At 37.9% G+C, this 25,816-nt stretch overlaps 1 protein-coding gene across 1 annotated transcript in view; it reads left to right on the top strand.

Annotated features, from left to right (window-relative positions):
* Window positions 1-25,816, top strand: part of brinp2 (bone morphogenetic protein/retinoic acid inducible neural-specific 2) — a 182,126-nt gene that overhangs the window by 116,618 nt on the left and 39,692 nt on the right. The window contains exons 5-6 of the mRNA XM_018695895.2: window positions 8,903-9,008; window positions 24,611-24,847. Of these exons, the coding sequence (XP_018551411.1) occupies window positions 8,903-9,008; window positions 24,611-24,847 (343 nt within the window). The remainder of the gene's footprint in view (window positions 1-8,902; window positions 9,009-24,610; window positions 24,848-25,816) is intronic.

Here is a 25,816-nt window from a genome sequence, read left to right on the forward strand (position 1 = left end):
ATTAATTGCAAATGGCACAGTTTTGTTGAAAATCCACTCAAAGAACAGAGAAAAAAATGAATCCTATTATGTTCTCTGCTTGGTTTTACCTTGTTTGAATTCTCTTTTTCCCCCACTGACAACTGGAAGCAAAGCATAACCAAGCAATACATTTTTCACATCGGAACAGATCTGTTGGCTTTCAAGTGATGACAGCAGGTGTGTGGGAGGGTGGACCGTGCTTTCATGCTTCAACTTAAATAGCAAATCTGATTGAAATGAGTAATTGCTAAGTGTACACTCTTAGTGTACCTTGGATAAGGTGGCTTATTTTTATTTTTTTATTTTAAGTGCTGTCACTGAAAACACAGGAACCGTGCAGTATAAAGGGGTGAGATTGGCTCTCAGACCATCTGTTTCCAAGTCACTTTTAAAGGGACACTGAAACATGTGTTTGCCTGAAAATGTGCCCTCAAAGCCTTGAAAGCTTGTCCATGAGAAAGACCTTTTGACTCAGTGCTTTATACAAAAGAGAAGTGTTTGATTAGTATCATCAACATGAAACTGAATGTTAATGACTGAAAAAAAAAGTTTTACATTTAGATACAGGGGATCTGAGTGAAAACAGCACTTAGACATACTTTGCTGCAGTCTAAAAAGAAGAAAAAAGGGAAAAAATTGATTGAAGCAATGCAGTTTTAATGTTTATTGACAAGTGTTATCACAGCAAACCAACACTGTAATATGTGTGCAAAAAATAACAAACAAGAACTTTCTTCCTTAATTAAATATTTTAAGTATAAATGCTGTTTCTCAGTCATAACACATTATCTGGTAAACTTGAATTAATTATGAAGTTAAACTATGCACAGTTTGATACATTTGTGTCATTGGGAAGAGGCTAATGAATGGCAGTAAGGCAATCCACTAGCTTTTGCAAGTAAGTCACTGATAGCAGATAAATAAGCAATTGGCAACCAAGATCTTTTTTCCACATCAGTTAATCTGATTTCAATCTATCCAGTGGTATTCTGCACACTGTTTCTAATGCCTATTAAACAGCACGTCTTCAGTTAAAAGAAATAAATAAATAACTTTAAGTCTCTGACAACGGATGGAGCTGCATATGCCAAAGTAATACAATACAATATAAATAATGTATAATATTAAAGAAATTCAAGTAGAATTCAAAACATTAGATATGGTTAGTCTTATCTAAAGCAGTGGAAAATTGCTATATCGCTGAAGTAAAATTTTTTTCATCACACAATTTCAGTTGATGTAATTTTAAAATAAATGCAAATGATATCATAATGATACATCTAGTTAAGTTAGAGGCGACCCATTACTAACCAGGCAAACAGGGCCCACACCCCCAAGGGCCCCAAAAGTCCACTCAGTTGTAACTAATTTGATTAATTGCATATTATTGTGGGGATTTGTTTGACACAAGTACAATATCAGTAAACAGGATGGTAGCAGGGTGTCAAATCTAGCAGCTTAAGAAGCAGCTGAAAATCGTATATTTGCTGACCTCCGGTGGTTCTAACCTTGCTGCAGTGATGTAGAGGTGTCCATGGTGACAGAGCAGACCTCTGACCAGCCTAGACTGCACTCATCAGTGTTGCTAGCAGCTGGTGAGTGCTGCTTTTTATTTTGATGTATTTACTTATATAGGAGTATCCACCATAAAACCTGTCAAAACTGCATCATGGCCACAGACCCTTCAATGCTCCGATTATTACAATTTATTTTGTTATTATGCACCACTTGTTTGCATTTCTACCAGGGCTTGACCCTTGTCAGAGGTTAATACTTTAAAGTGGACAACTGACAATGTATTGCATAAAACCACATTTTTGTATCTTGATTTTCAGTCCTTGACTTGTTCTACTTGAGCTTAAAAGACAAACAAAAAAAAAGATGCTACAACATGACATAAGGCAGGGAAAGAACGCTGCCACAGCAGCACCAGAGAAGAGAGAAACACTCTTTGCTAGCTCCTGCACTTGGACACAGATGATACAGACAGTGCTGGATACATGTTGCTGAATATGTTTCTTATACGCTTCTGTCTTGGAGCCTTATTTGACTGTAAGTAACATGCAAATAATGTCCAAACATTTCTCCCTGGTGTCACACTCTCCTGTGCACCAATCAGTTCATTGATTTGAAAAAATCTAATGATAGTTACTGTGTATTATTAATAACATAGAATGTGTAGGAGATGACAAACATTATTTAAAACCAAGCGCCACAAAACCATTCTGATCGAAATGAACCAATTTAGGTAAATACTTTTCCAGATGATTGATAAAGTTTTTGAAACTAATTTAACATTGGCATTCATATGTGATAAAAGACAATACTGAGCACAAAAGTAGTGTTTTTAATCTTGTCCTGAGCTCATATGTGGGTTGATTTTTCACTTCCTCTCCAGTAGTAATTACACCAGCAATTACCCACTGTTTTTCAGCAAACTTTAATTTAAATCCCATCCGAGAGTGGCGTACTTGTATTTTAAAGTAGATCTCTGAGTTGTTTCTGTGTGAAGAGCTGCTTGTCCTTCTGCTTTTTTCCCTGCTATTTTATCAGCTCAGTCTGAAATTTGAAATTTTATTGGAAAATGGTTAATCGTGAAGATGGAAACATGCTAAAACCATTGTAAAGGCCTACTTGGGAACCAGTATGTGGTCAGAGCCATCACGAGGGCAAAACCTCATAAGAGCTCATCAAATGGTAATGGCATTCTCTTTTAAACCCCTATCTAAGCCTGTGTTTGTTTACATTTTGGTGATCTGGTGCCATTTAAAGTATGCTGAATTACCTATTGGCAGCTCTTCTTTGCAGTTTACCCATGCATGTAAATATGGATTATGTGATTTTGAGGTTCTGAAGTCATTTCTGAGCTCGGGAATCAAAGATAATTATATCCTTAGCGGGTGGAAACCACACTAAACTATATCAATATGTGCTTCATTACTGTGTGTTCAGATTTGACTTAGTAACAACTCTGAGGAGTATGATGTTTGAAAGCTCTATTGAAGATCTATTGATCTCAATAAATTAGTATAAATCAAACTGTTTACAATGAATATTTGTTAAAAGAATGACAAAGTAATAAGGATAAATTAAAATGCCATCTGGTGACACAAAATTTAATTGACATATAAAGTTGCGGTGATCAGATAAGAACTTATACAGACAGGGACAAAAGTTAAGGAAAAACTAACACAATGTGTCTTGGTCTAGATGTCTCTGAAACACCACTGGAGAGATTGACCACTGTTCTTCCAAAAGATATTCCCTCATTCGTTGTTTTTATGACGGTCAAATCATCCATAGGTCACTGATGCTGACTGACTGTATGCAACAACATTCAGTAACCCCTTGTGCCCTATGGGTGAGACGTTTTCATCCTGGGAGAGACCCCTCTCATCAGGATAGAAATGTTTCATCAGGGGATAAAGGTGATCACTCAGAACAACCTTGTATTGATTTGCAGTGACCCTACCCTCTAAGGGTACAAGTGGACCCAAACCATATCAGCAAAATGCTCCACATAGCAGATTTACCAACCCAACCCAACTATAATATTCCTTTCTATGTAACTGTCAAAAGACTATCGATATTACACTAATGCACAAGTATCACAGTCATCAGATGTGTGCCGTTGACCACAGTTTCCAACCCTGTTTACTGATGTCCTTCCTTTATAGCTAAATGCAGATGTCTCTCTAGTCACTGTTCCTACTGAAACACCAGCCATTTGATCAGTCTTTGTGAATGAAACTCCTGCCATCTGTGCCCCAACAATGAATCCCTGTTTCCTCTTTCAGATTTTGATACAAAATCAGAATCAATTAGGCCTGTTCAACATTTTTATACCTACCATAAGCATCGACTGGATGTTCATTTCTCAATTTTACCATGCAGTACACAAGTGAGGAAGCATTTTTGTTGCCAAATAACGATAAAAATATATGGATGATCACACGGTTCACTGCTGTTTCAAAATATTTTTAAAGAAGTAGGGATCAGCATAGATGACCTTGTCAGTGCACACCACCTGATCAAACCACACCATACCAATGACACTGTCATACATACATTTAAAATACCTTTTAAATGCAATTTTTACATTTTCAGAGACAGTATTCTCACATTTATTGTTCCATCTATCCACTCATCTATTTTCTGCTGCTTGTCTGGGTATGACTAACACTAGCAGCAGGCTAATCGAGCAAACCACAACAGTATATTCTGCAGGATCTGACATTACAATCCCTCCAGCATGGTTTGGATCCACCCCAGGGTGTCCAACCATTTTTATATACCCAGAAAACCTCCAGAAGAAGGTGTCTTGTGGACATTCTGATCAGATGCCCAAACCACTGTAATCTTCTCTCAGTCTGTTAGCCTACTTATTAAAATAGGACAATACTTTTCTGTCACATATATAATTCAGACTATAATATGTCACACTGTCATCCAAAGGTGCAAATGTTTGTTAAAAAACTTTCAGTATTTTGGACTTAATCAATTTTTACACTTATTACAAATTGTAAATATCATTTTTTTAATAGTAAAGAAGAATGTCACTTTTCCCATATTACATGTATAAAACATGTTTAAAAAGTTTTACGTCTGATGACATTTGTCATAGCAATTTATATGTACATTACCTAGGGTTGTGTACATATATTTGCATATACAGTAAATTATGTAATGTAATAAACATACATTATTTTCCAGATGCTACTCAACTCATTCATGTTTTAACAGCTCATGCCACCCATTTGGTAAGTGCATGGATTAATTTGTTTTTTTCATGCTCCTCAGAATTAATAATTTAATCTCATATTCAAATAAAAAATCCAAAGACTAAAACTGCACATATGAACTGGTTTACCGTTGCATAAGAATAGAATTAAGGCTGACAAGCAGGTAAATACTCCCGTTCTTTAGCTACTGCCAACACCCAGAGATTTTGCACACCCACCTACACACACACACATTTTCCAACACACGCACAACAAACACACAGCTACTCCCACTTGAAGAAGAGCATCCTTTACATGTTTTTGCTAAGTGAGGATCTCTGGTATGCAAGCCACCTGCCGTGCCATGTTCTGCTAGACCAACTCATCACCCAAGAGGAAGCGACACTGAGTGGGATGTACTTGACCTGTGCCCATGTACGCCTCTGGGCTCTGTGTTGCTGTAGCACCGAGTAGGAGGTGGGAGTGAAATACATTATCTTCATCTCCAGCAGTAAAGTGGAGGAATCTCAATCACACATCCAGTTTATACTACAGTTCTGTGAGACAAAAAGACCCTCTGTAACATCTGTGTGAAATCAGCTGTTTGGGAATGAGAGAGGAACTGGCTCTGTGTGATGCAGAGGCAGGCAGAGTATTTTTACCACAGCGCTGCAGTTGTCAAGAGCCAAAATCAGCAGGGAAACTGTACAGAGACACTTAACTCCTCTATAGTTTTAGCAGTTAATCAAATTACCATAAAACAACTGTCATGCAGTGAACCTGGGGCTTTGGATGTCTGGGGCTCTAGAGCAGTTGGTGCAAGGTGGAGTCTGCATACTAATCCAGCTGTACCCGATAGATAATTGTTTTTGTTGTGCTGGGGGCTTATTCTGGTTCAATTTTCAGCAAGACAAGGACAAGACAAGCACAACAAAATAAAGAGGTTAAATTGGCGTAAGAGTGTAAATAAAATCAATTACGGGAACGTAACAGTCAATTAGAGAAGTAATTGTAAAGCTGAAATATGAACAGTATTGCATAACTGTACTCAGCTGAAATAAAGAACTAATGAATGATCTTGTATGTTACCAAATACAATAATGTCCAAAATGATAAAATCATACAGTAAGAAAACAGACACTACTCTGCCTTGTTTGAATAATGCACATTCTTCAAAACTACCCATTGGTCTTTGATAAACTTAATCTAATATTATCTGTGTTTTATCAAACCAACCTGTGTCATCTTAACCCAGTGATATAGTATGGTACTGTATGTCACAGATGAGCTGACAATAGACACATCTTTGCACTGACTTTATATACAATGTGCTGCCTGTAAAATGTACTCTGAGTTAAGTTTGAACACTATAACAGACATAAATCAATTTGAACAGAACTTAGTTTGTTCCATAGTCAATACAAAAGACACGAATGAGATGCAACAGTTTCCTCTTTCATTATTAAAACAGAGATTATCTCTGACCACATCTGTGGCTTAAACAACAACCCAAAACGGCCTCTCTGCCCTTTACTAATCTTCCTTTACTTCTCATCTTTATCTCATGTTAATCTTTAACTCCATCTCAGCAAGATGATATTTGAAGCTGTTTTGAGATGTGTATCTTTTGTGGTGCCTTGAAGGGAAACTTCCATTTATTTTGATAATAGATGCAATCTTAATGCAAGGGAGAGTGTGAAGATGTGAAGAACAAGGCTGTTTTACAGGCGGCAAATTTACACAGGCTGCACCATTTGCCAAATAGAGTGATTTAGCTAGAGAATGGCTTTGCCAGAGGCCATATCCATTTTCTTATGCTAATTGTCCTATCTTGAGCACTCCTTCTGGAAATTAACTATTTGTTGTATCCTTGTTTACTCCTTTTCAATATTCCTTTTATTTCTTTTGTCTTTATTTCTCATACTATGCTTGTCTCGTGCTTGAACATTTGTATTCCTCCTACATTTATCCTCTGTCTATTCAGTTGACTTTTTGCTCTCTACTTCTATGTTTGCTGTCAGCCATACAGCATCAAACAGCATGTCAAGTGGGACATTCTCAATGTATCATATTTTCTATGAAATACATCTAAGCAGCACTAATATCCAGGTCAGATGTTTGTGCTAAAATGATTATTCCATTGACCTTGATAGCACAAATGTCATAGACATATCTTCAGGTAAGAGAGAACTTGGTTGTTCTCATTAGAGAAAATTCTCCATTTAGTTCCCATAGAGGTAGACACATAACTGTAAATGAGGTTCTCTGTTCTTTGTTATCCCCAAAGACAGAGACAGAGAGAATGGATAAGGATATTAAAAAAAAAAAAAAAAAAAAAACAACTCTGTTGATAGTTCTGAATCCAGAAGTGTGTAGAAAAATAGTCATTTTCTTAAAACAAGAGCATCGATTCACACTGCATGGTGCATAGAAGGAAGGTGACTTCATTCTGAATTTCTTTTAGTAAGTGGTGTAGCCACATTATGTTGGATCAGTAATTGTCTTGGCTTTGTTGTGGTCAGAAATTGTTTCAACAAGGCACACACACACACACACACACACACACACAGACACATTCACAAATACTTCACTTTGCCAAAGAGTATGTAAACTATACAAGGATGTTATGCTCAATATTCACTTCATTAGGGTGACCACAAAATTATCCCAATGACAATATTACATAGACATTATGACAAACAAATTATCAAGACAACATATTACACAACGTGGGGTACCGATATAGAAAATAATGCCCAAGGTGAAGGCAAAGAACACATGACATCAGCCAGTTTCAGCAAGTTCCTCAAAATGACATGTGTTAATTTTCAGATGACAAAGCCCTGTAGCGCCCGGTCATTCAGTGACCCTGCTCTAGAGTGACAGACTCTGTGTATGGAGGAGGTTGAGGTGGATGGATGGGTCAACAGTAATTTTGACTTAAACATAGGAGATCATTTAATAACCTTAACAACATATTTATTACTGTAACCATGACAACAAAGATCCCCTAACTTTAACAAAGTACTTTAATCCAAAGATGTTTCCCTAACCTTGAAGGCTTGACAATCTGATTTGGCCATTAAGGGTCAGTGGGCCTTAAACTAACATTATCCAACAATTTTACCTTTATAACAGCTCAGGGAGAATTGTGCCTCTTTCATTCCTGCTCTGTGCCCTGATACAGATGGGTATCATTAGGATTTTATTGGTACTGTCAAAGCTGCTGTAATCAACATTTTATAATAACATCATGACAGTGTGAACTTACAAAAAAATATCATCTGCAGCTCCCCTCAGCTCCACAGATCTTTATAGTGAGTTTCAGCACATTGTTAAGCTGTTTAGCCAACAACTAAACTGTTTCACTGTTACTTCCATAGTGCTGTTAGTAGAACATTTTGCAGCTAAAGAGCCAGATATTTCCCTCACGAGTTGGTAATAACCAAAAAAGGATGTACACAAGTATATATCGGACTTATATTCACCAGGTGGCCAGAAACATCATATTACTCTGCAGCTGCTGGATGTGTAAACAACTGTTTGCTAGCAACTTTGCCATATCAGTATAAATGATGATGATTTGTCATTGTTGTGTTCACAATTTGTTTCTCTGTTTTATTTATTTATTTTTTATTTTTTCCTGTGGCCATCATATAAACAAACTATTATAATTGTGTGAAATGCCTGTTTTTTTCTATATTGTTGATCAGAAGAAATAAATCAGCAAATCAAAATACTGTAAGCCATGTAATATTTTTAAGGACGAAGCAACTGTAATCAATCAGTGCCTGTGGTGTGACTATGCAGAACAAACATCTATTAAATAATAATCTATCTATTAAAGCACATAACTGCTAAAAGGAATTCAACTTAATGTGACCTTCCCTTTTTACCAGTGATTTTGCTGCTCCAAAGTTTATCTTTTAGAAACACATGGACTTGATCTCTCCCTCCCTCTCATTTCTCCTCTCTCTTCCTCCCTTCTACCATGAGATAGCCAGCACACTGCAGGCAGCTGTGGCTGCAGGTGTGGAGTGAAGCAAAATATGGCATTAATCTTCTCTGGTCTCAGAAAGCAGGGTAAAAAGTGTATATGCTGTATACTGTATACTGTATATATACAGGGTAAATTGATCTGTCCTTCCTCTGTTTCCTAGGTTACCGAAACAAGGACGGGCCCTCTCGGCTGCAGTAACTACGACAGCTTGGATTCTGTTAGCTCTGTGCTGGTGCACAGCCCAGAAAATAAGATCCACCTAAAGGGTAAGGCTGGATAACACACACACACACACACACACACACACACACACTTACGTTCTCTCCCATAAATTCATCTTAAATAAATGCACACACACAAGTCACAGACCTGAAGAAAAGGTCCACTGAGAGGATAGGATTTTGAACACACACGCTGCCACCGTTTCTTTTCACCACACTGCCAAGCTTCTCACCTCCTGTGTGTAGTAGCTGGGCACAATGACCCTTTACTTTACGATGCAGTAGTTTATATGTCTGTTCTGCTTGAGTGGCTCTCAGTCTCCTGGGGAATTTGTTATCTTACCAGGCTGTAGATGGACCATGTCTGGCCACACTGACCCCAATCTAACCCCACCAACCACACTTGGAACACTCAGTGCACAACTAAAGCTCAAATGGTAATCCATGGACTAGTTTTCTTGTTTGATAAAACTTACATGATGATAGGAGTCCTCTCTTTCACATTCAGTCATGCTAAATCTGATGGTAAACGAGACACATGCCCTTATTTTCAAGATAACAGAACAGTTGTTTCTCCTCAGGTAAATGTGATTTGTTTGTGTGGAGGCTGATGGATCTCAGTGACGTTCTGTAATGAGTTTTAGGATAGAAGTAGCAGGTAGTCTTACCACCACACAGACGCTTTTAGTAAAGGGTTACATTTACTCCATTATATATATATATATATATATATATATATATATATGTATGTATGTATATCATACACATACACACAGTTATTTTTACAGCTACAAAATATGGGAATTGCTGCAATATAGCTGCCTCAATCTGTTAGTCTGTTTGTGTCTCTGTGACTGTCTTAACCATTTAATTAACCACACTCATTCATGTGGCCTGATGAAGAGATAGTCCTTGTCAGATAAAAGTGAAGAAGTGAAAACATCTGTTTTTACATTTAATAGAAAATTAATGATAATTAGCCAGAATGAGTCATCTGATGTAAGACATTTTATAGAAAATACGGAGGCCAGGTGTATGTTCATTTATTTACCTTTACCCAAAACCATCTGTGGTTAAAATGACGTCACTCAGATAAGATCCAGATAAGATAAAAGAAAGGGAGAAAGACGGCAGAGTGCTAAGCTACTCGCTACTAAATGAAAGTGCTGTAGTTAATTTGATTACTGTTTTACCTCTACCTTAGTGTTTGTTTTTACAAAGTGACAGTACTTTTACCTTAGTACAGTTTTTGGCTACTCTGCCTACCTCTGCCAATGGCTTTGCATATACCACTGTGGGTTTACAGTATTCTCTTATATAGGTCCCCTCAGATATGTTTGAATGTCCCTAAGTAGTCTTTCAGAACCTTGGAAAACTCAAATATAGAAAAAAAATAACATCCAAACAGCCAACAAGTTTGGAGTTAACTCCAATTTTACATTATTTTATAATTGCTGTCATCATGGTTTTCAGAGACTGGAGATGGAATCTGCTTTTGTAGTTTTCATTGTGGCTATGACTGCTCATGCTAATTATCTTTTCTTATTTTTTGAAAAACACAACTCATTACCGCTGAGGCAGTGTTGTCTGGATTGAATTACTAATACAGGTGTTAATAATTCAGTGGGAGATACTACTTCTACTTTTATTACTACACTTAAAATGATGATCAGAGCTTTCTTGAAGATTCTCAGGGACATGAGCACTTACTGTAACAGAACAAGCTTGTGGGCAGACAGTCTAATGGACAAAAAGATTAAAAGAGCATAAAGAAGAGAATATCAAAATATCATTATCCTCCTTGGCCATCCGGCCTTGTCTTTTCCTTTAAGAACTATCACATAAGGAGTAATCACTAGCACTGATCTGTAGCCTCTTCCAAAAAGGAGACAAAGGGGCACCAAACTTTCTAGTCATAAAGTTTGTCCTTGAGACTGTACCTAATCCAAAGTGTGAAGTGTCACACATTTCATTGAGCCAATGCTTCGCAGTGGGTACTTCAGATTTCTCCAAAACTGAGGTATAATTTGCTTTTCTATTGTTAGGCCAAAGGCAATTGTGTTGTTGGAATGCAGTCAGTGTGCCCTGTGCTTCTGAAATGATAAGTATTATCAGCAAGGGATCTGGCTGCACTGTGGCATCTAAAAAAAGCCTGGTTTCAGAGCAGTGACTCTGTGTAAAACCTTGAATTGGATTAAGCGTTATGAGGCATTTTTATAACATGCATGTATTAATACTGTACACCCAAAACACTGTTAACCCCTTGAAAGGTAACTGAAAAGCACCTGAAAACATTCTATAACAAGCATCTGTGACAAGTATGTACAGTATGACTGAATAGGCAACAAAGTTAAGCAGGGCCTCTTAGCTCTATGGAGAATTTAAGTGTCTTTGAGCTCATCATTTTGATATTTTTTGGATGGCAGTTTTACTGTTTGGTGTAGCCCTTGTTTTCAGCAGCAGATGACAGCAGCAAAATAGCTCCATTAAACCCACAACACACTACGTGCCCTCTAAACAACAGACAGACAGACACACATTGGGTCCCAGGCAAAAAAAAAAAAAAAACACCACCGATTCTACTCTATTTGTTGATAAGTTCATGAAAATTTGACATATCACCCTGGACAGATCGCCTGTCCATTCCAAGGCCAACATATATATGGCCATGTTTGTTTGTTTTTTTAAAAAGTGGAGAAGGATAGGAAAGGGGATGACATGCAGCCAAGGACCCAGGCTGAATTTGAACCCATGTCACTGTGATAAGGACTCAGCTTTAAATCTATTATATGTTCTTAACCTGACAAGCTACAGGTACCCAATAAATTTAGAACATAAGACTGTGTGAGTGCATGTGTTTGCACTGGACATCTGTTTGAACTGCAAACAACAACAGTTGTGATTAGATTCTGATTCTTATGTTGGTCATTTCCGATGCATGAAAATAAATGACATCATTATTTGTGCACTGCTTCACCCATCGTAAACTAGAGAGAGGAGCACAGAAAAAAGCACTAAAACTGGCATCTCACATGATTAATAACCAGTGTGGTTCAAAATTGACACATAATAATGTTTGTGTAGGATGCCATCAATTATATTAAGAAGCCACTTGGGAAAATATACAACACAATGAGTTTAGACATGAGGGTACATTAAGGTGTTGGTTGTAGGTTAATGCATCTTTGCTGAAACTGAATTTCTCCACAGTATAAACCCCCCATAATCTGCCAGTAGTAGAGAGAGTTCTCCCTTTAAAGACAGCAATGACTCTTGGATAGTGGTGTCAGGAGAGAAAAAAAACACTCATCTGCAGACCTAAATTTTCCTTTCTATTTACTAATGGTGTAATGTATGATGTGTTTGTTTTATGATGATTTTTAAATGGAAATGGATAAAGTGCAACCACAGCAATGTCCTAGGGTAAACTCTTCTTCTAATTCCAACCAATTAGCCTGATGGGTCCCATTTAACTGGAATTTCAGAACTCTTTTCCTGGGAGCCCAATCAACACAAATTAGGTCATGCAAGTTGCTTTTGTTTTTTGTAGCACCTACTGAAATCTATGTTACACTACCCTAGTATAGAATAATAAAAACAATTATGGGAGAAACGGGTATCTGTGTGGGAAGATATTTTTCAAGATCCCAAAACTCCATCAAGTAATCTCATGAGGAGGATCTTCTAGAAATGAATGTTGGCTTCCTCATAGAGATGAGTGCTTCCCAGTAAATCCAACGTTCTTCTTGTTCTTAGATGTAAATCTCAGCACTGTAACAGGATGAACCACTCTACCTACATAGCCTTTTAATGTTTGAGCCTCCACACCACTGATAAATCATAAAATTAAAAAAAAAAAAAAAAAAACAGTATGAGAGTTATAGGATAGAAGTGTTGTATTGTAGTCTCTATTCCCCACATAGTTCAATACTCCACTGTTCTTACTCTTTCTGATCTGTCTCTGATTACATGCCCCTGTGCACCTTTACACTTTGCCTGGGTGCTTGTGTGTGTGTACATAGGAAATACACCTCTGTGAAATGACAACCACTGCCTAGTGCCAACAGTGCAGTGGCTACCCTTCCCTCATCATTAATGTTTGACAAAAAAGCCTGACTTTAGCCTTGAGTTAAAGCAATGCTTTGAAGTGGAGTTGCAAAATCATTATTACTTTTATTGAATGTTTTTGCAAGGCTTTTTGCCTTCCAAATGAAACCTCTTTGGTTATTAGTTGTGCAGTTCCATTGTGTATATGAATGTGTGCGTGTGTTTGTGTATGAGAGTGTGGGTGGTGTACTTGAGTATGAGTGCATCAACAACACATCAAGAGTCCAGGAAAAGCGAGCAACACAGAACTAAGTGGAGAGGGACACAAAATATGAAAACCACTGCATCAGTTGGCTTGGACAGACTTTAATTTACATACTATCCACTCACAAAAGTATATACACATTGGACAAAAATCTATAGAACACAACACCCTGAGGCAAGTGTATTACTTACGTCATTGTAATAAAGAATAAAGAATAAGAGTGTAGGATTCATGCCCTGCATATGATTCATCCCTACATCTCAGATGAGTAGAATGGTTACAGAAGAATTACCAGGACCTGTGGTGATGCTGTTCCCTGGGAAAGTCTGAGATCTGAGAATGCAGCAACATCTCTAAAAAAAAGTTTGACCAGGCAACAAACACAAGCATGTACACCCATCATCAGTCCCCAGGTCAGAAGATTCTACAGTGATGTCTCAATGAAGCCTCTTCTTTTATCATCAACCCTGTGGTTCTCTTGGTGAGAGAGAAGGAGGTAAGAAAGCAGAAAATGGCTGTAGGTGTGAGGGTTTGATAACTCAGACAAATGGGAGAGAAAGGGGTTTATGAGTGTATACACAGAAAAAAGGATTAGCTGAGTTTGAGGTGTTTGTTTTTGAACCAAATTATGATAACTTTGTTATGATTAGTGATAGAAATTATAGCAAAGCGAGGACAGTGAGACTAAGTAAACTGAAAATTTCCCTTCAAATTTAACATACCTTAAACCCCATATTACTACCAAAGAAAATTTAAAGCCAGTCTCTTAGTTTAACACTGATTTTTTTGTCTTATTTTTGCTTGGTTGGCAACATGCAGAAAGCACAGTGCAGTTCTCTGGAGAACATAATGGCTTACCTCTCACACCACCCTTACACTGCCCATAACAAGATTTTCAGCCTCAGTCAAAGAACGCATGTTACACAGGTTTTCTTACTTTTGTTGTTTTTGTAATTATGTATCTGTTTGTTGGGCAGGTTGGAAGTGGGGCTATCAGTATCCTTTCCATCATCAGAGCTGGCTGCTGACTGACCTTCACTAAAACTGCAAAACTGCAAAACTCAACTCAAAGCCATGAAAACAGTTCAGGTTTTTCCATTTGACTGACTATTGTAACAGCTGTCCCACCACATACTGGGGAAGACGTGGGGTGCACTCTGGACAAGTCTTTCAGATATAGACAGAAAGCCATTCACACAACTGTTCACTTCAGTTTTCTAGATCAATCTAATACAAATGTTTCTGAAATATGGCCTAAAACTAGAAGACCATCAGAAATGGGGAACCCATGCACACACTGAGAGACACTGTTTGTAGCTTTTGTCTTTGTTCTCCTTTTGTATGTATGTTCAAAGTAGTTTCTCAGTGTACGGGCTTTAACAGAGGGACTCTAGGAAAACCTCTGACAGAGCACCCCAAACATGCCTTTAGAACTCTGCTGGAATTCCATCAATAGCAGTAGCTGGGCCTAGGGACAGATGTTGTGTGACACTTGTGAGTTCCTGCAGGCTGAGAGATCTGTCAAGTGCCTCACTCTGCTCAGGCCTGAGTCAGGGCCACCACCTGACACTGTGCAGCGCAGCTTATGATGTTTTTGCCAAATTTCCTATCTGTGCGTCCTCTGACATCACAGCCCTAAGTGGCAGTCTCAATTGTAAGAGAGGGAGAGTTCCAGATGAAACTTTTCCCTTTGGTACTTGCAAGGCATTTTGTCCTTGTAACTGAAAGTCCTGTAGGCTCTTACTCACTCAACACCAAGCAGCCCTTATCTATTCCCAACCTGTGTGCCATGCATTTTGCATGCATCCACCAGGTAGCTGAATCTCTGTGTGAAAGAACACAAAACTGCCCAAAGAGCGCACAGAGCAACCCTAGGACTCCAGCTAAGGAAAATTTGCATTTCATTTCTTGCAACAAGTCTGCAGAAAAATAAGCAAGAGAGACACAGAGTGCCATCCTGTATGTAATGTGCTGTATACTGAAGCTGGTTCACTGCCAACCTAAAGCTTTGAGAGCGGGAGCACAGTCCAAGGGAACCAACATCGTCTCCTCTACAGCCAAGAGTGCATTCCAGTGTAGTGGACCAAGCACTCAACAAAGCAAAGGCTTTGAGAGAACACACACATACACACACTCAGACACACACTGATAACAGAGGGGTGGTGATCATGGGGGAGGCTTAAGAGCTTCAAATTGCCCAAAATGGAAAGTGTGGTCTCTGTTGGAGATTGAGAGATAGAAGAGATAGAACCATGGGTATGCTATTTCTGGTCTTCTGGGGTGATCTAAATCTGTGGCTGGGTGGAAGCAAAGCTTTATGGGTAATGACCCTAAAAGCCCCCATCAAAAGGAGATACCCACAGGTTTTTTTCCAGAAATTCATAGTGGAGAGTGAAAACAGATGCCTAGAAGAGATAAAAGTAAATAGAAAGAAACAACTAAGATCACCTCTGCCAACCAAAAACACAAATTATAAGGGTCAAGTCAAGATAAGTCAGATGGAGCTTTTTATCCATAATCGCTAACATCGTTTTTATCATCAGAAGGCAGTCCAAAGTATGACACTTTGTTCTATATTCTTGTGTAATTAATCTTTGTACAATTCACAACATGGAATAATGATATGCAAAGCAGTTCTTCTCAGTTTCCCGAATCACTAGAATCAGTTCGTTTAAATGATTTATTGACCAAATTGTTCTGTGATTGACCTGAATGACTGACCTGACCTCTGACTGTGTAGTCCTACTCACTCACAGATACTTGGCCTCTGGGACTGGAAGTGCTGTCGCTTTGTCAAGCACTACAAACTCAGTTTAGAATTCTTGATATTTTAAAGATTTTCTCCGGCTGAATCGCTTATAGTCCCGGAATTTACGGTATGTGTTTTACTGGGGAAGACCATTAAAACAACAGATAACTTGAAGATGTGTATTTCTGTTCATGTGTCTTTGTAAGCTTTGTAACCACGTGAGGAATAAGGCCATTGAATAGGCCATCAATTATGTTGTGCTAACTCACAGCAACATTAGTCACTGGCTCAGAGAAAAGAAAGACGTGAGTCTGTCCCTGAGACTTGCACCCTTGCACATTTTCTTGTGTTACCCATTAAATGAGGACAGTTTCTATCCAGGTGCCAGATAAAATTATTTTTACTGCAGATATAAGAGAAAAGACAATCCTGTGTAAGTATCAACTTCTCTCTGCGTTATCCTGACTGTTCTGCGTTCTTGTTCCTGCTGTAAAGGATTACAGCAGCAGTCGCTCCTAGCCAATACGTGTCATCTATTGACAGAAAAGGGTACTGACCTGCAATTATTTTAGATATCAGCAGGTGAGTTTTCCCCTGCTTTACAGTCACATAAGCATTTTATAATAAGAACAAGAATTCTGTAAACAGTATTAACTCCTTAACCTGTCCACACTCTCAACTGACTGAGAGCTAATCTTAACTGAAAAAAGAATGGTTTGAATGATTTGTTATTTTCAGTGTATATTTTACAAACATAAGACGGAGGATTGATAATTGATGAAATGATTGTGTTAATACACCATAGAGTGGGATTTAAATCATTAAATTACATGGATGTTAGATTGATAGTAAGGTAGCGTGAAATAGGCTATAAATAAAACTGGAATACAAAATAAAGTAGCAACCCAGAGGGTTTCTTGTGATATTCAGAATGGAGTTTTGTCCAAGAGGTTGATGAGCAACCGCTGAACTTTTCTGACCACTGTGTGTCTCAGTTGTAAAACAAAAGTAGCACTGATACCATCCAATATACCACTGATGGTTGGGAATAAAAAGTACTGGGAACAGTAAGAGACAGTAGGCTGAGCAATTAGGAGACTGTAACATTTGAGTTTGCACTGTTAAACATGTAGTAGTCCTTTACTGGCACACTGAGGATTGCTCTTCATATTCTGTGACAAACTGTACAGTATTACCCAGTAGAAACCAAAACCCTTGTAGTTATAATAAAGCTAAACAACAGTTACTTTGTAAGTATATAGAAAACCATAGCATGCACCATACAATGAAAAAGTACTACTGCAGAAGCTGACATGTCATCATTACTTGCTTCATCAATATTCATGGTATTCACCAAAGCTCTTTTTTTGTTATTTTTCTACCTTAACAGTTGTAATGTCTGCTGGTAAAATAATTTTTTATCATTCACTACTCTGTGTGAGCTAAAAACTACCCCTTGACTCAGCCGTGGATTCACCTCTTTTGTCAAGCCCACTATTTACGAGAAATAATGTTTAATAAAGGCCACTGCAAAACAGGAATATTGAATACACACCAAAAAAAGTACCATCCTTATCTAAACAGTGGAGTGAATTATATGACATGATGTTGAGAGGCTCTTTCCTAAAGCTGGATTTTCCCTCAATTAAGAGAGCTGAATACATGGCAGAGAGGCAGCCTTGCTGCCAATTTGTTCCAGAGGCCAACTGTGGTGCATCAACAAAAAAAAAATAAAAAAAAAAATACCTGCAGCCCAAAAAGCAGCTGCCCATAAGATCATGGTTATATAAAAGGATGTTGTTTGTTTGATTAGTACTTTTTTTTTTGCATTTTTCCATTATCAAGGTTTAAGATTTGTCAGTTTTCATAGAAATTCTTGAAAATCATTTTTTATCATCAGTCGAGTAGGGTTAGCAATTGTAATCTAATGCACTTTTATTCAAATTCAGGGAATATCTCTTCCCCACACAGCTCTGGCTCTAGAATTGGGATAGAAATGAAGTGGATCAGGGCGGTACATTCCACCTAATCATGGTGTTTATGCTCATATATAATAGGATATAGTGGCAGTGGGAGCAAGAAAGATGGGATTTTCGGTACATGCTAACACTACAGAACAGAGATTGAGTAACGTCAGACAAAGAGGGGAAACATACAGAGAAATATACATTTAAAATTAAAACTCTGAGGCAAGGGGGGAGACAGTGGTGCGGCTTTCCAGCTGTGGAGAGACCTCAGGGAGGTGAAAGGCCTGGAAACACATGCAAAGGTTGCTGTGTTTCTGTTCGGTAGGTGGGCAGTATTAGTTGTGTTTCTCTGAGCCAGATGGGCAGTATTGTTTTGTTGGTCTAATGTTACTTAGGCTAGGGGGAGAGTTGCATGTTAGCTTCACTGCTGTTTGTTCCAGCTATGAAAAAGACAAAGATGCAAACGATTCCACCATTTTCCTCCTTGGCCAGTTAGTGTGGGTGTCCTTGGCAGTGTGTGTCTATGAGTCTGGGGAGGAGTGTGTTTGTTTTCCTGCTGAATTTGAATATCAACAGTCTTTCTTCAGGATGCCCTACTCTGTCTTTTAAGGCTTTGGCATAAATAATAACTAAAGTTTGTTAGACATTAGAAAATTGTATTAACAGCATTTAAATAAAAAAATTAAATTATGCCAACATATTAAGTTTGTTTTTTATTTCAATGAAACTTAGTGATTCCTGATAAATCTGATTCATTACAAAAAAGTTCTGCTAACTTGTGAGTTACAGACTTTAAGAAGTTGTTTAAATTTTTTGTCATTTTCCATTTTTTCCATTTTAGTTTATAAAACATTTGGAGTGTTTACCAAAGACATTGAGTTATTAAGTTATTTAGAACACTGTGTCATGTTACACAATGAATGTGGATAACAACATCCAATATTTTGACTAGGCTACTTCATTAAATACAAATATTAGTCAAAGTTCACCAGAAAAACATTCACTCAGTGCTGTGCTCGCTTCATTGTTTGGCTGGTGAAAAGACTTTCAGCTTCCATTCGAATGTTCAATTATGTGACTCCATTTCAGCTAATGCCCCTTTCGGAGTTGATGTGTATCTTGACACTTCAGCAAGAGTCAGGTTGAACGTATTTTTCCACCAAAATAAGCCTGCAGTATCATTCCCCACTCAGCAACATGCACTGGCTTAACTGTATCACTGGGGCTTGTGTGGTGTCAAACGGTATAAAATGCCAAATAGAGGTTACTATTCACCCAAGACAATGAATGTAACTGGCATTTTGAGTACTAATGTACCGCTGCAGTAATGTGTGTTCAAAGTAAAAAGCCACAAGGTGAAAGGAGGAGGAGTCACTGACAACCATACAATTTTTTTTTCCTCCGTTCTCTAATACACTGATCAGCATCACATATGACATACTGTATACACCATACAGCCATAACATTAAAACTGGCTCCTGGTTTTAATCTTGTGGTTGATCACCACATCACTATTCGGGCTGGAATACTGAAAATACTCAAAAGGAAGGAGAAAGGTTAATGTGAAGTCATGTGAAGTTATTTATTGTAAAAACACCATATAGCATACAGGGCGTCCATATAGGTTGTTTGTTCCTAGTCTCTGATATGACCCATAGGAGTGTCACCTGAAATATCACAGACGTATCTGACCTTAATTCTTATGGTTACAGTCATAAACTTATTGTTAAGCTTATGGGACGATCATGGTTTGGATAGGTTTAGGAATAAAAACTACTTGGTTAAGTTAAAGAAGAGATTGTGGTTTGGGTTAAAATAATGAGTTCCTTTAGGTTAGAGGACCTTTGTCACCAAGGTTAAGGTTGCAGAAGGGTCATGGATCAAACCAAGAATGATAACCACTGGTTTTAAATGAGAAATAAATAGCAGTCTCCTGTGTCAAAGTCCTGTGTGTTGTATATCCACTCATCCACCACTCTTAATTCTGTATCAACTAACTTCTTCCTTTGCCCCTGGCAATATTACTACAGCTAGTAGAGGTCACCTAACAATAAAACTTAATTTTCTTCTTTCATGACCTATGGGCTTGTTTTCAATATGTAGAAAAAAATGTATGTAAAGGTGTCAATAATATCACAAGGTATTCTTCTATCATGGAGCTGATAGTGTCAACAGATAATTGTGACTGAGGAAGCAAAGAAGGATCTTAAGTAGTAACAGTACATGCTAAAAATGTTATCTTAAGACAAGGACCACTTCCTGGAAATTTGTAATCAGGTAAAAAGGTAAAAGCATTGGAAGATTTCCAGTGGGTGGGGCTTGTGCTAAGATATTTTTTGTCAAGTGAAAAGTATATTGAGACAGTTATACAAGTTAACTTATGGTGAAATAAAAAAGTGGGTCTGTTTTTTTGTTGTTGTTTTTCAGGAGGTGAAAAAGAAGCAGTTTTGACTTTAAAGCAGCTGTACATCATTATATATTAAACCTGATGTTCTGATATGCATGAAAAGAGCCCAAGAGAGTGTGGTGCTTAATACCCAGCCTTTTTGGAGAATATTTCATTACTACTGCTATTATTGCTGTGGCAAAAAGGACACAAGCCCTTACAAAACCACACTGACATTGACTGAGTGACAGACAGAGAGGTGGTAGATCGAGAAATAGTGTGTTTAGCTGTGTCCCAAACTGAATAAACCCTTGCCAGAATTGCAACTAGTACATATATACACGCCCACACACACACATAAAAACCTCAAAGTACCTGCCAAAGCATGGGAGAGGAAAAATGTGACTAATTACATCTCTTTCCAAGCAATTGAAAGAGTAAATACCAAAGAAGAGACATGCATATTCATAGCAGGGCACAGCGGGATCACCTCCGATGTTGAAAATCATCCAGAATGAGGCTGTGAAGTGGAAAGAGGGAGCTTTTGACACAACAAATTGATGGTTATTAGACAGACAGACAAGGAGAAAGACATGGACCAACAGACAGATTCAGAGAGGCAGCATTAACACCACACTGCAAGTCTTTTGAAAGCTGCATGTTTCTAACAGATGATGATGTACTTTTAAAATCAAACAGCAACTTTTGATTTGATTTGATACACTGTGTAGTCATGAAACTTTGGCACCATGATTAGCATATAAGTATATTTTTCACATAATTTAAATAATGAATGTTAACCTGCTGTTAAAGGACATGGAGATGAATAGTATTGCCCACAGCTTGAGAAATTTTGTGTGTGACTCGGTAAGTTGGGTCCTGAATTAAGCTAGTACATCACAAGTCTCATGTAATTATATAAAAACAAAATCCACTTCATAGTATATAATGTATGTAATAACCACTTTTCAAACTGTACTGTATGTAATTTCAGGAAATTACTTTGTTACAGCAGCTACATCTAATCAGACAAGCACAGACACGACAGTACACACTGCAACCAACATATCCAAAAATCTAAATATGTAGAAGAAGAAAAAGAAGAAAGCTTTTACAGTTATTGTATTGAAATACAATGAAATTTGGAGAGTTACTTCCATATGGTTCCACAGAGTTTAAAAAAAAAGAGAAAAAAAGACGTCAAAGTAAATTAAACAAAAATAAATAATCAAATAATCAAAATAAACACATAAATATGAAGGTGTCTTGAAAACAACTGTACTTTACATGTGTGCATAAGGGGTATATGTGTGCATAACATGCATTACTATTTTCTAGTCATATCAACCATTCAAAGTGTTTTACACTACAGGTCACACATCTAAAGCACTTGGGACAGTCCGGGGCAATTTGGGGTTCAGTATCTTGCCCAAGGACACTTTGGCATGTGGATTGGAGGAGCCAGGGATCAATCCACTGACCCTCTGATCAGTGGGTGACTAGCACTACCTCCTGAGCTTGCTTCCACACACCTTGCCCAAGCCAGTGCTTGTTTATTATTCATCATCATCACAATATTTCATATTCTCACCTTTCTCATTCGCACATCTGACTCATTTTCAGTTTGAACCACAAACCAAAACCATGACAACGTCACAGTGAACCAGAATGAATAACCCCAGGACCTCGAAAGCAGCTAAATAGAATTCAGGCATCCTTAATTATTCCTTTGTTTTGCCTACAGTGACATGCCAAAATGTCTTCAGCACTCCACACAAGTGTTACCATTTAATGTACTGAATGCATTTTTACAGTGCTAAGTTGGTCATATACAGTTGCAATCAAAATTATTCAACCAGGTGTTGCAATAAACAAATTACACAAGAACAATTTAAATAGTTAATAAAACTAATATTACAAGGATTTTATCCAAATTCAACACTAAATCCTACTTTCAATGACTTCTGAATCTCAACATTATTCAATTCCCTGAATAGAATTCCTCATAAGAGCACACATTTGCAAATCAGGTGGTCTCAAGCACACCTGATGCAACCAATCAAGGGCTTCATTAGTTGCATCAGGTGTGCTTGAGATAAAATACCACAAATACCTGTTGATGGCAATGTTTGATTGCATGTTAGAAATCTGGCTAAGTCAAGAGAATTGTCCAGAAAGAGATCATTGCCTTGCACAAACAAGGAAAAGGATACAAAAAGATAGCAAAGGCACTGAATGTTCCTAGAGATACAGTTGGAAGCATAGTTTGCTAGTTTAAAGTTAAAGGAACAGTGGCTACACTACTTGAATATGGCAGAAAGAGGAAGCTATCAATGGCTGCCACCAGAGTTCTGAGGAGGCACTTGGTCAAAAACCCTTGACTGACTGCAAAAGACCTGCAGCAAGACTTGGTGGCAGCAGGTTCTGAGGTTTCAGTTTCCACAGTAAGGCGCACAAATGCTGAAGGGTTCCATGCCCAGACTCAAAGATGTACACCACTACTGACCCAAAAGCACAAGAAAAGTTGGTTCCAATTTGCTCAAAACTATACAAATAAGCCAAAGAGGTTTTGGGATTCTGTTCTGTGGAGTGATGAAACAAAACTGGAACTTTTCGGGCCTATGGATCAGCGTTATGTCTGGAGGAGGAAGAATGAAGCATACGCTGAAAAGAACACCCTCCCTACAGTGAAGCATGGCAGTGGCTCAGTGATGCTCTGGGGCTGCTTTGCTTCCCCTGTCACTGGAAACCTGCAGCGTGTGGAGGGCAAAATGGATTCAATCAAGTATCAGGAAAAAGTAATGTATATATACAGATGGCTCCTGTTCATCATTACAGTTTAATACAAAACAATATTTGTCTCAATTTATTTGCTATTATTTGTCAATTCTTGAGACAAAGAGAAGCAAGCTATAGCTGTTACCTAGCACTGTACATGTGTGTGTGTGCTATTGTGTGACAACTCAGACTCTATTCATTTTAGAAGAATTCCAATTCTTTATTTTATTTTCCAGTTTGCTCTTGTTTGTTTAGCCTCATAGTCGCCCTCATCTTTTGTCTTTGTCTTGACTTTATATGCAGTAGTCTGAACACACAAAACTGTAGCCAGTGTCATGTGTTGAAAAAAAGAAAAAAGAAAAGAAAAATCTTTGTGGATAGGTGCAAATTATTTTCAATGGGAAAGCTAAATTATCTAACATGCAGAGCAGGAAACCAGAAAACTTGACCTGTAGTTAAAAAATGCTTTAAGCATGTCCATTACACAGCAGGAAAAAAAAAAACAAAAAAAACAAACATAATAGGAAACAACTTGTACATGGCAGGTTGGAACAGCAGGTTGTTTATGGTGACTATAGACTAGGTGACAGCTGCTACTGATAGCTCCCAAAACTGTTAAATGTGCCTCTGGGCAGGCCTCTAAACTTATCGTGTATGCACGTACAGTACCTGTAGCAAGAGCTGCCATTGAAACTGATATGTGGAGAGCTGCTTTGGAGAAAACAACCTATTTCCTTGTCCCTGTGAAAATACCAGGGCAACTATACATAGCTGAAGTCTCTTCACCAATCAGGCACAGAATTTAGAGCCATTTGAAATGTGGTTAAGTGACTGTTCTTTTCAGTCACGACACCCCGACACACACACACACACACACACACACACACAATAGAAACAGCCAGATGATGAACCGTTGTCTTTGCACGTGTCATTTCTATTGGCTTCAGCTATGATAAGACATGTTATTAGTGTCAATATCTCTATGCAGTATTCAGTGATGGTATGTAGGCTGTACTGCAGCTGAGCAATTCAATAGCTATGTTCTGATATGTACATTGAAGCTTGAAATAGAGCTGTCACTTTGGTCTCATGGACTGAATGCATCATCTTACGTTTTAAAAAATGTTTGTTAAAGGAATATTCAGTTGCAATTTGTGAAAATATACCTTTTAAATCAAGACTTTTATCAGCAGCATTTGCTTTTAAGTAAATATAATTTTCAACACCCGGTGTTAAAAAAAATAAATTATATGGTAGGAACAAATTCTATGATAAGAATTTTCTTGTCATTTACTATATTGAAAATGTCATTTTATGTGCAAAGGTTGAAATGCAATGCCACATTCTCAACATTTTCACTTTCAGCCTCACAAAAATATCATGTGGAACCAGTTTGTAAACAGAGCTATTTTGAAAATGAAGAAATACTTTACCACGTGTTTCTCTTTTTTCCAGGCTTGCAAGATGTCCTGCCAGAGTTCCTGCGTGGGCGTTTTGTGGAGGCAGCCCTCAGCTATGTGGCATGCAACTCAGAGGGCGAGTTGCTCTGCCGCAACAATGATTGCTGGTGCCGGTGCTCTCCCCGCTTCCCAGAATGCAACTGTCCCTTTGCTGACATCAAGGTCATGGAGGAGAACTTGGAGAAGAGCAAAGAGGCCTGGAGCAGCTTCAACCAAGAGTTCATGGAATCAGGTATGGGCTGTGATGGTTTATATGGTTAGACTGGCAGTGAGGTGGGCACACTGCTCATGATGAGGTTCTGCTGAATGACATTTTAGTTTGGTGACAAAGGGAATCCATTAGGTTTCTGTTGGAAGGACTTTAAAAAACCTTACTAGTGGATGTGTCAGTAATGAATGAGGTGTTAGGTGTAAGGCCTGGACAGTATTACTTGGCATGGCCGTTGGGCACAATGAAACTTTGTAATACTTATATAGACAGCTTTAGACTGAATACTACTATAGACTGAATTTGGATGTCATTTTAGCTTTTCAAATCAGTATGATGTAAAAGTTTTTTTCCCACCCAAATGTAGCTAATTTGTATTTTTTTAAACAAAATTTCAGCAAAATGAGCAAATGAAAATCTGAAATAATGCACACCTCCATCTACTATCATTGTGCAAATATTAGGAGTTGGTTGTTAAGATAAACAGCTGGTGGTAATAATGTAATTACAAGAGCACCAGTCAAACCTAGAAATGTTAAAGCAATGTAGGAAACATGATGGAAATATGACATTGTTATTTGTGTCATGTATTAATGTTAGGGAAGTAGCATGGATCAGTATTTTCAGGAAAAAAGTGCTGCTTGATTCATTGATTTCCCTCCTTTGTATCCTATGTATTTACATGAGGCTCATTCGATAAAACATTTATTATACATTTATATGAATGCTCTCTCATTACTACAGTTTTCTTTTTGGCTCGGACAGGCTTAGGAGGTACTGAAGGTGTTGTGGTGAATAAGAAAGATGAGGCTTGGACAGCTGGACTGGGACTGTGTTGCATAAGATTGCTCCAGTTCCAGTTCCACATGTAACTGATAAGATGGTGATGATTTATAGCTCCAAGCTGGATTGCAGTTTATTCTCAATAACACTCCATTTATACAGTGTGTACCTGTGAAGACGTGTTGTTCTAACTATGCTCATAATCACTCC

The sequence above is a fragment of the Lates calcarifer genome, linkage group LG4, assembly GCF_001640805.2.
Source record: "Lates calcarifer isolate ASB-BC8 linkage group LG4, TLL_Latcal_v3, whole genome shotgun sequence".
Taxonomy (NCBI): domain Eukaryota; kingdom Metazoa; phylum Chordata; class Actinopteri; family Centropomidae; genus Lates; species Lates calcarifer.